Raw genomic sequence first — 18,065 nt, forward strand, 5'->3', positions numbered from 1 at the left:
ACTCTAATAACGAAGCGCCACAAGGTCAGAGCTTGACCAAACGTCTTGTGTGTGATGAAAGTCCCAACCCAGAAGAGATTGATGTTCTTGGATATCATCAGTCTTACCTAAGAGCAGGTCCAACAATGTCGTTGTTGCTGTCTCAATTTGTACAGCAGCAGTCACGTTTCGTCGCCGGAGCAATTAGCGATGACAAAGTACAAAATTTGTATCAGCCCTCATGAGTTCATGCGCATATGTATGAAGGAGCATGTTTGACATTTAAAATGAAACCTTGAAGGCACAGCATTGACATAATGCTTTATGACAAACAGCCAGGGACCCTTTCTGTGTTCCACCCACGTGCCTCCTCTTGGCTGTGTGTACCATCAAAAGACAAAAACAATATTTTCCAAAATGAAGCCTTTTATCTGTGGAGGGCTCTCCTCCGGTTCTCGTCTGACAAAGCCACACACACACACACAAATCAATTTCAGGGTCGTCGTGTTCCACCTTGACAGCGACGATGGCATCGAGGCGGCAGGCAAAACCCCCAGCAAAACTTGCTTGACGTGATCACTAAATCAAGTGTGAAGTGTCGCGAGTTTCAGATGTTTGATTCAATAAAAACGCCGACGTAAAAATACAAAGAGGCCCCGACGCATGAATCACACACAAAAAAAAGAAGATACATTGAATTATTTGCCTCCTCACCCTCGCCGCATAAACATGTTGTTCCAAAACACGGCGGCTCCAAAGCCGACTTAAATGTCATCGTAAATGAAGTGCAAAGTCAATTTTCAGCTCTCCCCGCTAAAAGCTGCGCTGTTTTTAAGGCGGTGATGGGAGATGCGCATAAGCATCTCGCAGGCCTCGCAGTGCTAAGGTAGCCTGTAATCTGCCTCGCTACTGACAGCACGGCGACAGCAGGGGAGCCCACCGATCCCAATTTAGGTCCGTAAACACAGTCGGGCTGCGATATGCGTATTGTGATATGTAGTCTCGTTTAGGGATGGGGGAAAAAAAACATCAATATTGTGATGTATAGTAACGTTTAAGGATGGGGAGGGGAAAAATCAATATATAGTGTTGTTTAGGGGTGTAACAAGATACATATTTTAAGATTTATAGTAACATTAGAGGTGGCAAAAACATCAATGCAGGGGTGCCTTGAGATAGAATTTTCATTTGTTCAGTGCTTGTAACTCAAAGCATTCAAATCATCTTTCCCCACTGAAATGAATGGAAATGCCATTAATCCAGTCCAGCACCCCCCCCCCCAAAGAAACTAAAAACATTTGTCATGCTTTTTGAGGAAAAATAGCACTCTATAATATTCTACTTTATAAAAGCATAGTAATAAGATGATTACAAACCACAATTCCCATGAAGTCTGGATGTTGTGTAAAACATAAATAAAAACAGAATACAATGATTTGCAAATCCTTTTCCACCTATATTTAACAGAATACATTACAAAGACAAGATATTTAATGTTCAAACTGATAAACTCATTTTTTTCATTTTTGGATTTGATGCCTGCAACACGTTCCAGAAAAGCTGGGAAAAGGGCAAGTTTACCACTGTTTTACATCACCTTTCCTTTTAACAAGACTCAATAAGCATATGGGAACTGAGGACACTAATTGTTGAAGCTTTGTCGGTGCAATTCTTTACCATTCTTGTTTCATGTACAACTTAAGTTGCTCAACAGTCAGGGGTCTCTGTTGTTGTATTTTGCGCTTCATAATGTGCCACAAAATTTCAATGGGCGACAGGTCTGGATTGCTGGCAGGCCAGTCTATTACTCGCACTATTATTACGAAGCCACGCTGTTCTACGTGCAGAATGTGGCTTGGCATTGCCTTTGTGAAATAAGCAGGGATGTCACTGAAAAAGACATTGCTTGGATGGCAGCATATGTTGTTCCAAAACCTGTATGTTCCTTTTTGAATGGTGCCTTACCAGATGTGTGTTACCCATGCCATGGGCACTAACACACCCCCATACCATCACAGATGCTGGCTTTTAAACTTTGCACTGATAACGATCTGGACGGTCCTTTTCCTCTTTGTCCCGGATGACACAACATCCATGAGTCCTAAAAACAATATGAAATGTGGACATGTCAGACCACAGTACACTTTTCCGCTTTGCATCAGTCCATTTCAGATGAACAGGGACCCAGAGAAGCTGGTGGCATTTCTGGGTGTTGTCGCTATATGGCTTTCACTTTGCATGGTAGAGGTTTAACTTGTATTTGTAGACGTAGCAACGAACTATGTTAACTGACAATGGTTGTCTGAAGTGTTCCTGAGCACATGTGGCAATATGTGTAGCCCGCATTAGTCATTGGCAAGTTTGTCAAGGAAAAATCACTCTTAACACACCCCCACACCACAGGATAATCGCGCAGGATAATCTTTTAAAGACATCTGACATTGAGCCTTTGCTGACTTAGATAAGAAGGGGAGGGGACTTAATTTAGGCCCATCTATCTTTATGTGTGTAAATCCCCTGTTGTGGCTAGTCCTGAGGTTCCTTAAGCATTTTTAGTTTGTCATCTTGTGTTGATGATTTTATGAATTAATGCTATTTTGTACTTCACTACTTGTTTCTGTATTTGAGTCCTCATTTGGATTTTGTGTATTTGATCTCAAAACCATTTTGCAAATGTTCCGAGTGTCCCCCTCCAAGGAAAATGAAAAAGAAGAAAACTCATATTTGAGAGTACCTATTCGCTTCAGGTGCTTGCTTGATCAGCAGCTCATCTTCTTTAAGCATTTCCTCCCAATTTCAGCCAGACAAGCTCCGGTAATCGGCAGGACACTTTCTGGGATGTGCGTGACGTGAAATCCCAAACGACGAGGAAATGAAACCGTCGTCATCGTCCGTTCTCCCGTTTGAAACGTCACCCCGGGCCCGGCCCCTGCCGTCTTAGCGTCGGCCCGCCGGCTTACAAGTGACACGCTGACAGATGTGCATCAGCTTACCAGAATAAACACCTTCACACAGCTGCCATTTTGTGTTCGACAAACAGCCCGCCGTCGTGTTTTTCTGACAAAGGACGTCATTAAGCAGCATACACACATACCCATTTTTAACATTTTGTTTGATTTTACTACTTTCAGCTTGTTCAGTCAATTTTTTTTTGTTTTGCTTCTTTTACTGCATAACGTTTTAAACTGAGACCACTTTTAATCCTAAGTATAAAATACCCTTTCATTTTTATTTTGCAATCCTTCAAATTCCAGTTTGTTTGCACAATGTCCAGGTTGTAAAACAACCTGAAAAAAATGGCAATTGTATATACTCTCAGTACCACTGTTTTTCTCATGTTAGTACAGTATTGTCTTTCTACCGCCAGCAAAGAGAGGTTCCAACACACAAAAAAAAAAAAAAAAAAATATCGGAGAATGCATCTCGGAGTCGGCCGCGAGCGCGCAATGTTAACCAAAATGTTTTTGGAATGTACAATCAAATAAAAATATGATGGGTGATCAACTTACCTGATGACTCGGTGAGAACGGTTTTTATATACAGTGATTTGGTAAAGATGCATTATTTTTAAAGTGCTCTATAAAGAAAGTTGACTTGGATTGTATTTTACCGTTTTTGTCCGTAACATTCTGACAATGTGAATGAATAAAGCAATATAAATAATACACGTTAATGCATTTGGAGCAAAAAAAAAAAGATAAATAAATTGAGGAGCCACTTGCCAGCCGAAGTAAATCAAATGCCAATCACTAATTCAATGAGGCTGCTGTTTGTGATCAGGTCTGCAGGAAGCCTTCACTGAAAAAAAAAAAATATTCCAAACGCATTCCCCACCACAGGATTGTTGCTAAAGATCGTCTTTGAGAGACATAGGACATTCGGGCATTTGCTTTATTTGATCATAAGGGAGGAAAAATACACAAATTAGGCCTGTTCATAGGTACTGTAGGTGTGTACTTTAGTCACCGTCAAGATCAGGGAGGAAACTATCACTCTTAATACACCCCAGGATAATCGCCCAGGATCATCTTAAGAAAAATCACCCTAAATACGCCACACCACAGGATAATCCCTCACAGTAAGATTCTTTAAAACTCACCCTAAACACATCCCACACCGCAGGATAATCACTCCAAATGGTCTTTAAGACACATCCGACAATCGGAATTTGAGTTGGGTCCTGTCAGAGGCATCCTACTACTGGAAAACCACTCAAACCGGTGTTTTGTTTCAAATAGCGTAGGCTCTCTTTTCGGCCTGCCCACCTACAGAAGCTTGTCGTCCTCTTCCTTCTCCTCTTCGTCCTCGCACAAATTAGCGAGTCCTCGGGCTGCCTTAAGCCAGCGAACGCCGGCTCGCTGATCTCTCTCCTCCCTTTTCATCTCCTCCTCGCTCAAATCTCTTCGTATCCTCTTTAGTCCACCTTCTTATCATCCTCTTCCTCTCTCATCTGTGTGTGCGTGTGTGTGTGTGTGTGTGTGTGTTTCGCCCATGCCGATGTCGTCCACAGAGCGATGGTCCCGCTACTGCAATGCAGAGGCCATTACACTATTGTGCTTGTTTACCGGCGCGTCCATGTGGCAGAGCCGATACAAGAATGTAAATGTTTACGTGAGGGGATGACCTGCTGTTTGTCATATACCCCCCCCCCCCCCCGACCCCCTCCACACCCCCAACACCAAAAGCATCCGCAGCGATGCACCACCACAACTGTGCATTTGCATTACAGCAGCAAAAAAGATTAAGCGTACGTTTATAGAGAAAGGGGGTCACAAAATATGTGATTCACAGGAACTTTCAGGGGTGGAATAAAATACAGATGTGGCAATGTATCTCAACTCGCTTCACAAGACAGGTAGACGTATAACAATACTCACAGGCATATATTCTTTATCCACCATGAGAAATTACTCATACTACAACTAACTAAGTCACAGTAGTACTCAACTTCTGTGACTCACTTAAGCCGCTGTAATATAAGGCGTTTTGCACAGAGAATAAAGAATATATGCCTGTGACTATTGTGATATTGGTGTGTTGTTCATGTGTTGCTAAACCTTTTGTGTTCAAATGCTTAAAGTGTTACAACACCGCAACTATGGATGCTAAGTCTTAAGACCATCAAGGGCGTTTTCCATGTTGTGTTAGCATTCAGCTAACGGGCATTCTTAAAGCAACGATTTGGGGTTGTTTTGGATTCGCAGTGTAATTTTCATTGTTATATGTTTAGTTTGACAGTAAACCTCAACTGGAAGTGCCAATAAACAGCTCAAAGCCTTTTTTTTTTTTTTTGAAGAATTGTTACTATCTACCAAAATGCTGCTTATTGTGAAGTGAGTTGAGTTGACTGCCACCATAGTGGTCTTAAGTTTTGCAAAAAAAAAAAAATATATATTATAAATAATAAAGACTGCTCTTTATTTGTTACAATCCCAAAAGTAAGTCAAATCTAACCTCGGTAAAGTCTTCATGATTAAATGGTGGAAAGATGAAATTCTACTTCCATTGTTTACTATGGGGAAGTAATTTAGAAATGTGGGAATAAAAATCTAATTGACCACAGACAGAAAGACCCCCCCCCCCACACACACACACACGTCTATTATGCAAAATGTCAGTGTTTTAATGAGCATTATCGTCTAATTGTCCAAAATGTCTCGAGTCATATTTTCCCTCATTTTCCAAGCGGCATTGCGGCGGCTGGAGGACGATCAGAAGGTGACGTTTGAAGTCCAAACACTTTCATCCTCCGCTCGCCCAAATGAAGTATTTTTGTTTTTCTTCCTTCCTTTTTTTTCTTCTTCCTCTTTCCTTTTCCTTCTGTGCACACACAGTGATAGGATGCTTCTGACGGGACCCAAAAACATGAAATATGGCGAGGCTGTCGGATCACTCACACGCACGCAATGTATGGTAAACACACACAGTGGTGAGTGGTCAGAGCCAGCAAGGCCTTCTCTGCTGTCCTCAACACTATCAGAAGCACGGACCAACCTAAATTGTAATATTTGTTGCATGAAATTGCATTCATTTATTCTCAACCTTGTATTCTCTTCATTTTTTTTCCAATTTATTTTGGCTGCACTGCTTCCAGTACGTGTGTGTACAAGGATGTTTATTTTTATTTTTTTATTTTGAAAAACATTAGAAATGGGACTGTTTCTTTAACCAATCAGATTTCAAATTCGCCCTCACAGGACCAGCACGTGGCCACAGATTTGTATTTTGTGTGCACGTTTTACCTTACATACCATTAGTATATCGTGGCCACGATTTAGTACATTTGTATTTTACATGTACGATATACCTATTAACACATTAAGTGCCATTGACGGATTTAGAAGTCAATTATCCATGTTAACTGGGAAGGCTGTCAGTGAAGGAGTTAATGGACTCAAATTGGTACTTTGTAGTTGCATTTTGTGCAGATGTTGTAATATTTATATTGTGGCCACAGTTAAAAAGTTTTCTCATGAATGATGTTAAATCACACAAATGTGGATATTGCTATTATATTGTAATTATAGCATTTTGTGGCCTCAAATGTGTTTCATGGGGACATTAGATTTATATATTTTATGTATTTATGGTTACAAATTAATATATTGTGGCAACACATTTGTACTTTGTGCGCCCATTCTACCTATTTAGTGGCCACAAATTTGCATTTTGTGGGCACGTTATATTAGCTGTGTATGTGTATATGTGACCACAATTAAAAGACGTTTACCAATTAATCATATTATATTAAACCCACAGATTTGCATATTGTGGCCATAATTTTGTATTTCGTGGCCCCATATTAGGATTTTTGTGTGCTTTTCTGCAGCCATGTCGGCATTGCAAATAAGAATCTGTTGTCAGTTGCCTTACCGGGATAATTAAAGGTTGAATAACAGAAATAAATAAACACTTTAAACCCACAAATTCGTATATAGTATCGACAATTTAATATTTTCTGGCCCCAAATGAGTCTTTTATGAGGACGTTAGACCTATTTTGTGGTTACAAATTAGTATATTGTGGCTACAAATTAGAATACTGTGCGCAGATTTTATCTCTATTGTGGCCACAATAAAAAAAACAATTACCACGTCATGTCTGGGGCACTGTAGAAGCGGGTCCAGTCGCAACGGAAAAAAAGAAAAGAAAAGAAAAGCAGTGAGTGTTAAAAAGCCAGGCAGGCTGCTATAATTAGTCGTTTGTCGCTTTAACTGCCGTTAAGTTGTAAGCGGACGCCTTTGTCTATCTGGATAATGGAGGCCGATGCGGCGTGCGTCAACTACACAGCTTTAGAGGATTAAGGCCGAGGCGGTGGTGCCGCAAACTCACTCACTCGGTTGGCCGCCATGTGCAAAAAAACCCCAAAACAAAACACACACACACACACACACACAGTTTTGAATGCTGTAAATGAGGAGGCATCTGAAGAGAGGCACTTACTTGAAGGGTCGCAACACACAAGAGTATAGGCTCTACCGCAGCAGCATCTAATGCAACGTCAAGAGAAGCATCTAGAGAAGCAGAACATCTAACATGTTTTCTAAAGGAGCATCTAGAATAGCAACTAACACCGTATATAGAGGAGCGGCTGTAGGAACAGAACAGCAGCAAAGACAGTTTCTAGACCCACATCTAGAACATAATGTAACAAAGTTATCTAGAGGAGCAGCTACAGAAAAATCTAGGACAGCATCAGTATGGTATATAGAGCAACATCTTGAGGATATCTGAAGGAGCACATAGAATAGCAACTAATACCGCGTCTAGAGCAGCAGCTACACACATATTTTTACAGCATCAAACATGTTGTATAGAGCAGTATCTAGACTGGAAAAAAAACTGAATCTAACAGGATATCTAGAGGAGCACCTGGAATAGAAAATAACACAGTCAAGAGAGGCTCATCTAGAGAAACATCTAGAACGTCCTTTAACACGGTATCTAGAGGAGCATCTAGAATAGCACCTAAGACAGAGGCTAGAGGATCATCTCCAGAACCAAAAGCGCAACTAAAGAGCATCTAGGTGCATCTCGAACAAGTATTTAAAAGGAGCATCTACAAAAAGTTTAGAAAAGCATCTAACACGGTATCTAGAGGAGCATAGAACACCACCTCGAGAAGCATCGAGAGCAGGTCAGAGAGAAACATCTACGACAGCATCACAGTAGCTAAAGGAGCATCTAGAATAACATCTCGAGGTAGAATCTAGAGCAACATCAAAAATGGCGTCAAAAACGCAGTTTCGGGAGGAGTATCTAGAACAACACAGAGAAGCAACTAGAGCAGTCTAGAGGAGCATATAGAGATATTTATAAAAAAAAAAAAAAAAAAAAAAAAACAGCATAAAACACAATCTCGAGGAGAATCTCGAAACATACTGAAAATCATCTAACACACTATATAGAGGAGATTTTGTAACGTTTAGAACTGTATCCAGCACAGTATATAGCGCAGCAGCTACAAAAACATTTAGAAGAACATCCAACACCACTTTTATAGGCCATATAGAGTAACATTGATAAAAGCATCTGGAGCGATCACATATAGACCAGCAGCATCCTGATAAGTAATTCTAGTGATAACATCTAGAGTGGTGGCATCCAGAAAAGCATCTTGATCAGCAGCTTCAATAGTAGATAGAGCATAGGCATTAAAAGCGATAACATATAGGGTAACATCTAGAAAGGCATCAAGTGAAGGCGGGAACAGCAGCACCTTGGAGTTGTACTTAAAAAAAGCATCTAGAGCAACAGGTGTTACTATGAAGAACGACATCTCGATCGCACGTTCGGCAGCATCTAGAAAAACGTCCAGAGCAATAGCAGAGCTGATAGCCTTTATAAATTGAGACCCAGGGAAGTCAGGAAAAAAATGAGAGGGTTAGTAGAGGAGGGAGAGTAAATCATAGGCGGAGAGAAAGGTAAGACATAAGAACGTATGCGGTACACAGGACCTTGGCCACACCATCTTACACGTCCATATCCACAAGTTGATTGTATTGATTGTGAGCTAATGTGCTACATTTCGCACATTTATCCTTCAAGATGGAGAAGAGTGTCTGAATCATCTTATACAGTCAAGATAGTAACATGATCCCTTACAACAACACCGGCGACAACAATAAAACAGATGCAATTTCTAAAATGTCTCCATTAATTTGGGGGTTTTGCCATGGAAAATGTGGAATATGGAAATATGTGGAAAGATTTTTAAAGTATAACAATTCTCAAGATGGTTTGAATGAGCTGAACATTTGACACCGGATTGGTTTGAATCGGGTGAGAATTGTGGAAAGATTGGGGCAATTTGTCAAATGGCTCTGTTAATTTGAGAGTCCTTGGAAAATATGGGCCTGGGGGCATTTTTGGAATGTGAAAACTAGTTCCCAATGAGGGTTGAACCACTTCAGATTTTTTTGTAATCGACGCTAACTTCGGGTAGACTTCGACTAATCAATAATATTGATATATTTTTTTTCAGTCACCTTTGTTCACTCACTCCCCGCGGTTCTCGGTTGCACAGGCCCCATCCTGTCACATCCGATCACATTTATATACCTTCATGGCATCAATTAACTAACATCAATTCAGGTTACACAACTGCAGGGTTCTTACCCGCTTGAGTATATCATAATAGTACATACAGTATATAATTACAAAAAAAAAGGAGGGAATGCTCTGCAATGTATTGAAAACAAATTAATCAAATAACTCAGCTAAAAAAAAAAAAAATAGGTCGATCCAAAATTTCTGCCTCGGAGTTCAGCCGGGACCCCCAAAAGAAAAAAACAAACAAACAAACAAAAAACATTCCGCTTGGAACCATGTTTGTGCCGGCCGAACCCATGTTTCACACGGACATTTATTCCAGGCGGACGCAGTGTTGGGTCAACGATAAACTTTCCCAAAAACGCATCTGTAAGTGATTTCTAAGACACTGTTCGACGTTACATTTGACGATAGACTTGCATATTTTGCAAATGACCGTGCTATCAGTCGAAATAAAGTCTAAATATATATATATATATATATATATATATATATATATATATATATATATATATATATATATATGAAAAGGTCCATACGATTGAGGCACTGCTGCTAGATTGCTACGTGAACACACAACCTGTTGGCGCCGTGTTGTTACAAGAACACGTGATTGCCGATTAATCGGGCCACAAGCTACAATCGTCATTGCGGACTGGTAAAGTCGACATGTCCACAAACTAGTCTGCTCAACCCGTAGTTCCCAATATATCTCCTAAATAAACAGCAGAACGCATTAAAAATGAAATGGTTTGAGTTGGTGAAGAAATGCGGAAGGTTTTGGGAAATCTGTCAAATGTGTCCTTTAATTAGGTGAATTTGGAATGTAAAAGTGAGGAATTTTTGTAAAGTGGAAAATAGATGTTTGGTGTTTAAAGCGGTCACACAACGGCGGTCACGTAGCACCCTTTATTGTACTTGTCGGGTCGGCGGGAAGCAGAAGAAGAAGAAGAAGAAGAAGAAGGCGTCTGAAGCAGATGCAGAATCATACTATACAGTCAAGATAGTAACATGATCCCTTACAACAACCCCCCAAAAAAACCAAAGAATAAATATATTCACAACTGCCTCTACTATTTGTAGGAGATGAGCACGTAAAAAGGTACCTTGGTAAAAGATAATCATCACTACTTGTTAGGTTTTGTCCTTTCTTTTTTTTTTTTTTTTTTTTGTTAAAAAAAAAAAAAAAGTTCTGCTTTTGGTCCATATTGGAGAAGAAAAGAAAATTCAATGAAAACATGGAGCCGAGGTTCTTGAAGAGAGCCCAAATGAATCCACCACCGCAGTGTCCTTCCATCGCAGGCCAACAGTCAAAAACAACTGAAGTACTCACAAATAAAATGGCATGTCTATCAACAAAATGGCGTGTGAATGCTAAAGAGCCGATGGTGAACTGAAAGGCTGTAGAAACTTTTTAAAATTTAGGGAATGTGGAGATGTTGGAAAAAAAAAATACTAACCCTTCCTTCCTAATCCATCTCTTTATTCAGCGACTATTTTTGATGAGAAATTATCAAACGCTAACATGCTAGCAGTTGGTATGCTAACATGTGGCAAAATAGCGACTCAAGTACTGGAGATAAAGCGATTATGTCCTGAATGACCTGAGCAGTTTGACGCTGGAATGGTTTGAATCGACTGAGAAATGTAGAAGGACTAGGACCATTCATGGAACGTCTCCATTCACTTGAGAATTTTGCCATGGAAAATGTGGAATTCTGGTGAAAAGTGGGAATTTTTAGGGAATGTCAAGAATATTTCACAAGCTGTCCTGAATTGGCAATTGGTATTTTGAAGTTGGAATGGTTTGAAGCGGTCAAGAAATATGGATGGATTAGGTACAATTGTAAAATGTCTGCATTTGTTACAATATATATATATATATATATATATATATATATATATATATATTTATCGCCATGGAAAATGTGGTTATTTGGGGAAAAATAGTTCCAAAGACGTAAGACTTCGACGCTGGAATGTTTTGAATTGGTTGAGAAATGTTGATTTGAGAATTTCATCATGAAAAATGTGGAATTCTGGGGAAAAGTGGGAATTTTGGAATGTGAAAATAGTTCCCAAGATGTCCTAAATGAGCTAAACCATTTCACGTTTGAATGGTTTAAATTGGGTGAGAAATGTGTAAAGGTAAGGTAAATTTCTAAAATGTAACCTGGAATTTTGTGGGAAATGTGGGAAATTTTGCAATACGAAATTAGATGTCTCAAGATGTCCTGAAGGAGCTGAAAATGTTGTGAATACATGGAGAAATGTGGAAGGTTTCGGAATATTTCTAAAAATGCCTCCATTAATTTGGGGATTTTGCCATGGAAAATGTGGAATTTGGGGCAAAGTGGCAAAACTCCTAAGATCTCCTGAATGAGTTGAACATTTTGACGATGGATTTGGTTTGAATTGGTCGAGAATGGTGGCTGGAAGGATGAATTAAATTTGTAAAATTTTGCTGCAGACAAGGTGGAATGATGAACAATGTGGGAATTTTGTGAATGTGGAAAAGTAGCTCCCAAGATTTCCTCAGTGAGCTCTTCAGCATTCACACAATAATAACATCGTCAGCGCCGTACTTTGCTGCCTAATACCTAATTCAACTGGAAATAAATTTAACGGGATGACATAAAATATAAACAACTCCAATTGTATTTTTTTGGGATCCTCCTCCTCCTCCACTCCGGTTGGTCATCCCATCCATCCTGTAGTAGTTTAGATAAATAGATCTGTATTCATTAGAAAAATAAGCATTGGCCACACTTGCTGGCTGCTCGTTGCTAAGGCACTTCTAGTTGTTGTTGTTTTTTCCTCGACTCTCCCGCTTTTGACATTGCGAAGTGCCGCCGCCGGTGTTCGACGCCTCCGCAACCAAAGTGCAGCCCGAGTCATCCCTCCAGGCGGAGATCCGGGAAACCGGTAATCCTTGCCGATACGAGTAGTATGCGGGACACAAAAGTGACCCAGCTTGTTATCCAGGAAGTGCGGTCTCCCCACACGGGTTCCTCGCCAGCCTCTGTACAGGAGCTCCAGAAAGGGAGTGGGCAGCTAAAACTGGTAGGAGCGGTCTAATACCTCCATGTAGTCCGGCGTGGTCATCAGCCGAGTGCCCGGCTCGCTGCCCTGCTCGCCTGCGGAGGAGGCTGCGGTGACCACGTGCGTCTGGGGCCCGGCGGAGGAGGCGGCGTCCTGCAGCTGGGCGTCCTGCGGGTGAGGGTAGCAAGGCGGCAGCCTGGTGTACCTGTCTCGCAGGTCCTGGAACTCCGGGGTGGGGAGTCTGAAGAGGCAGTCCACCAGTTCTACCTTGGGTGTGGGGCCCTGGCTGTCGATCACAGTGGGGCACAGGATGCCGTTCTCGTGGAGGCCGGGTGCGAGCGGTCCCACGGCCCCGGCCACGGTGCTGATGGGGGACGAGGTCACCCGGAGGGTCCATTCTCTGTCTTTCTCGGCCGTGGAGCGGTACCCGCCGGACGCCCCCCTTTTCTTCTCCGCGGGCTCGGGGCTTTTGGCCACCGAGATGGTGTCGTAGACGTGGTTGTGTTGGGGTGGCGTCTCAGCCAGACTGTGGTGGTGGTGGTGGTGGTGGTGGTGATGGTGCGTCCCCTCGGTGAAGATCCCGCACTCCATCTGCATGCCGGCCAGGTCCACCTCACCCTGGCGACGGAACGGCAGCTTGTCCCGCCGCCGCAGGGTGTACGCGATGAGCGCCGCCCCGGCGAAAAATGCAGACACGAACAGAACCAGAAGGCTGAGAACCAGCACCGAGAGCGGGATGGATTCCTTCCCGGGCGGGATCAGGGGACCGGGCTCCGGGTCGGGGTGGCCGAGCGGTGCGCCTCCGTCGGCCGTGGCCGTGGTCACCTCCCGGTCCTCCTGGGGCTCCAACTCTGGGCACAGCAGCTCCATGGAGAGTGAGCGCAGGTCCACGCCTTTGTTCTTTTCTGGGGAGTGGCACACCACCTCGCCCATCACCACCACGGCGCTAAGGCCCTCCAGCCAACGCTTGAGGGGCGCCGCTTCACAGTTGCACTCCCACGGGTTCTGCTGCAGGTCCACCTGGAGAAACACAGCACATAGCGGCCTCATCAAAAAAATATATCTCATAATTAGGATTACATTGATTCTGATAGGCTTATTTTCTTCCCATTGAATTTGCACTGTATATGTTTTTATTTCAGCATAAAGCAGATCAAATTTGAAGCTTTTTGTTTGTTCGTTTGTTTGCATTGAACTTGTTATTTTTCCTTTTTTTTTAAAGTGACTTTGCATTATGTTGTGATTTTTTGATGATTAAAAAAAAAAGAGTACACAATAGAACACAAATGGTGCAGCAACACATGTAGACATTTATTCTTTATCCTCTGCAAAGAAGAACTCATACTATTGCCGTACTGGTGAGCCGAGAAGGAGTTGAAACATCTAAATGAACAATAAAACCATCTGTCTCTCTTATATTGCCCCCAAGTGGCCAAGGCAAGCACACCAGAAAGTGCAGCGCAATGTTCAATCAATTGATGAAAAAAAAACGGTTTAATTATTTGGAATTGTATTTCATTATGTCAATACTACATTAGAACGTTCAATATTATGGAGTGCTATTTTTGCTCATTAAAAGACATGTTACATTTTATTTTGTTTTTTTGGGGTGGGGGGGAAATGGAACTGATAAGTGGTATTTCCAGTCATTTCAATAGGCAAAAATGATTTGAGATACAAGTGCTTTGAGTGTGGTCAGGGAACAAATTAAAGTTGTATCTCAAGGCACATCTGTACTCACATAACAAGCAACAATTCAGTTCAATTTTGAATGGTTAACCTCCTGTTTCATGGGTTTAAATGTATATATTTTTTATTTTGAAATTCAGGTCAATTTGAACCGCAGTATAACAATCAGCCATGAACATTTTTGGGTGTACAGTGTTCCCTTGCAATATTGCGGTTCACCTATTGTTTTTGTTGTTGTTTTTTTTTCATATTCATATTGCACGTGAATTAATCTATCGCAGGATTCTGAGTGTAGGCTGTAATGTTTTTGTGTTGAAATAAATGCTTCCTCTCAATAAATATGTGGTCGGTACTTCGTGGATTTCACCTATTGTGGGGGTGGTCCAGACCCTAATTACTGTACTAAAGCAACAAACATAAGGTAACTAGCAGGTTGACACCTGGACGAAATATTTTCTCCTTTATATTTAATGACCGTAAATGCGCACAAAATGAGTCGGAAGCTTGCGTGATGACGACATTTTTGTTGTTGTTGTTGTTGTTGTTGTTTTGTTTTGTTTGAAGAGCACTTCAAAATGTAAACAACGCCACTCCAGGGTCACGGAAACTGCGCGCCGGCGTTTACGGCGCGGCTATAATAAAAGCGTGATTTGCCATCGATAAAAGATGTTAGGAAGCGAGCAGACAACTTGTACGCCTCTCAAGTGTTGCCTTTAAAGCGGCGCCTTCACAAGTGCACTACAAGAGGAATCTTCCCCTTTTACAGTGAAGACAGAGCCCGTGCGCGAGTTTAAAATTAGACGAGAAAGTGTGGGCTCGTGAATCCACTTTGGCGGTCTCAAGTATCGATCGCGCATCCGTGGAAAATTCCGTTCGAGAAGGCTAAAGCAGATGAACACGGCAGTGGCAGCAACACCTCGTCTGTGTGAAAAGAAAATGTGAAAAGGGCTTTGCACAAATGCGTCATAGTGTAAGATTATGGATGCCATTTTGCCTCTTTTTTTAGTTTACACTTTTTTTTTTTTTTTTATTAACTGTATTCTCATAGTCAGACTTTATTCTCAGAAAATTTAGATTTTATTCTTGTAAAAAGTTTTTTTCCCAAATAATATTTCGGGTTTATTCTTGTGAGATTAAAACGTTATTCTCAGGAAATTGTGACTTTAGCTGTAAAATAGTAATTTCTTTCATGTTTACACTTTATTCTTATAAAATTGTGATTTAGTTTTTTCCCTTGTAATACTTAGAATTTACTTTGATACTATTACAACTTTATCGCTGTATTATTACTACTTTACTTTTACATTCTTTTCCTTTGTAATACTTAACATTTATTCTTTAAAAATTAAGACTTGAAGGAAAATGTCTTATTTTCCTTTAGTCTCATAAGATTTAAAGTATTTTTTCCACATATTTGAACTATAGTCTTATAATATTAGGACCTAATTCTCATAAAATTGAAATTTGTTTTCCCTTTATTTTCATAAAATGTAGATTTTATTCCCCTAAATATTTAGACTTTATTCTTTTACTATTAAAACCTTATTGCTGTAATATCATGACTTTGTTGTTTTCCTTGTACAATTTGCAACTTTATTTGTTTACTTTTACAACTTTATTCTTGTAAAACTCCATTTTTTCCCCCTCATAATATTCTGCCTTAATTCTAGTAACATTTCAACTTTAATCTCATAAAATTGCAAGTAGTTTTTTTTTTCTTGTAATATTGAGTTTCTTTTCATAAAATATTTCTCTCCTTCCTAATATTTACAATGTGAAATACTACTACTACTTCATTCCTGTAATATTTCAACTTTATTCTTTTAAAATTGTGACCTTTTTTTCCTTCAAAACTTTGCGTCTTTGTGTAAAATTGTGTTGTTTTTTTTCCCCTCGCAAAATTGCATGTTCATTTGTAATAACATCGTCACTACAACTTCAGTATACACGGCTAGAAATGACAAGCGTAAGCACACACGCAAACGTTAGCTTGTGCACGTGTAGTGTTATACTCCGCAGTCCCTCTACTTTGCGGCTGCGGTCTGATTTCATGGTGCCCTTAGTCTCCATTTAGATAAAATGAGTCTTCTTGCATGGAAAGGTTCCCGAAATACAGCACCTCCTCGTTCTCCAACACGGTTGAGGTTTTCCGTCTGATGCGTTCAAGGCGGCGTGGTTTTCTCCATTTCCCTGCGGTGCTACTTGTGAAGTAGTGCGCCATGTAGTCATTTGTGCGATGTCACGGCTAACTGGAGGGCAGGAGCTGGCACTTTTCCTTCCGTTTTAATTAAAGCCACTTAAAACTGGAGATTTATGACATTCAGCAAAATGTCAGCTCACTTTTTTTTCTTCCCCAAGTTTCTCCAAACTCCCAGCATAATAAGCTTGTTCAACTTTATTCTTTTTGTACTATGATTTTATTCTTTTAAAAGAGCCATTTTTTTCCTCGTAATATTTTGACTTCATTCTAGTAATATTACGACTCAACTGTTGTAGAATTGTGAATAATTTTCCTCTTAATATTATCACTTTATTTCTCATAAAATTGCATTTTTCTTCTTAGTAGCAAGTCGTTTTCATTGCTGTAATAATATGAATTTATTCTCCTAAAATAGAGGGTTTTTTTCCCCTTGTAATATTTGGATTGTAATTGTCATGCTTCGACTTTAGTATAAAAGAAATGCATGTAATATTTCACCTATTCTTCATAGTTTTTCATGAAATATTTTTTTCTCATTTTTACAACAGTATATTCTTTGCATGTTTATAGTCATGGTATGACTTTATTTTTGTAATATCACAACTTTATTCTATTTTTTCCCCCTCTCACTAGTTCTAATTTATTCTTGGTATATTGTAACCTTGTAATATTTGGACTTTAGTAATATTACTTTGTCGTAAAAGTGTGAGTATTTTTCCTGGTAACAATGACTTTATTCTCACAAAATTGTAAGCGTTTTCCTTATCGTATTTACAAAATTCTTGTAATATAACTTTCTGAGTTTCTACCCTTGTAATATACGGAACTACTGGACTATTATGGCTTTATTGCTGTAATATTAGGACTTTATTCTTGCAAAATAGCATTTTCCCCCCTCATAATACTTGGAATTTGTTCTTTAAAAATTTAGACTATTGCAACAAATTCGCTATTTCTTCTGATAATATTTTGACTTTAGTCTCATAAAATTGTGTTTTCTCCTAAAATTGCGAGTTGTTTCCCCTTATTATGGTTTTATTCTGCTAAAAAAAAAATTGTTTTCCTTTTAGCATTTATAATTTACTTTACTTTGCATAATATTTACACTTTAGTCTCCTAAAATCGTGAGTTGTTCTTGTAGTACTGCATTTCCTCCTTGTATGAAAGTGTCCATGTGAAATTGCAAGTTTATTGTCACAACTTCATTCTTGTTTTTGTACTCCAAATATTTGTAATTTATTCTTACAAAATTGTGACTTTTCTAACATTCAGCAAAATGTCAGCCTATTTCCTGCCTCTGCATCCACTTGGCAGGTCCTTTCTCCTCCCGGGCTTGCGCTCACGTTTCCATTTGTGAACATCTGTCCTCACGCTGTTTACAATCTCGACGGCCGGTCACCGAGTGGGCTATTTACTGGCGAGCCGTCAATCAAACGGGGGCTTTGAGGAGGCGGGAGGTATAAATTACGCGCCGTCAGTTAGCTCGGTGACAGGCGCTGCGTTGCGGGCGAGTTACGAGCCAGCGGGGAAAACGGCGTGTAATTAACGGTGAGGTTTTTTACTAAATTAATAGCACCAACAAAGTGGCACACACACAAAAAAA

The 18,065-nt window shown here is 40.3% G+C and overlaps 1 protein-coding gene across 2 annotated transcripts in view; it reads right to left on the bottom strand.

Moving 5' to 3' along the window:
- Window positions 1–10,457: 10,457 nt before the first annotated feature.
- LOC133413135 (SLIT and NTRK-like protein 3) overlaps window positions 10,458–18,065 on the bottom strand; it is a 31,877-nt gene continuing 24,269 nt past the window's right edge. For both annotated transcript variants that reach the window (XM_061697111.1, XM_061697112.1), the window contains one exon: window positions 10,458–13,593. In XM_061697111.1, coding sequence (XP_061553095.1) covers window positions 12,586–13,593 — 1,008 coding nt within the window. In that variant the 3' untranslated portion in view covers window positions 10,458–12,585. The remainder of the gene's footprint in view (window positions 13,594–18,065) is intronic.

Source organism: Phycodurus eques, chromosome 14, assembly GCF_024500275.1.
Source record: "Phycodurus eques isolate BA_2022a chromosome 14, UOR_Pequ_1.1, whole genome shotgun sequence".
Taxonomy (NCBI): domain Eukaryota; kingdom Metazoa; phylum Chordata; class Actinopteri; order Syngnathiformes; family Syngnathidae; genus Phycodurus; species Phycodurus eques.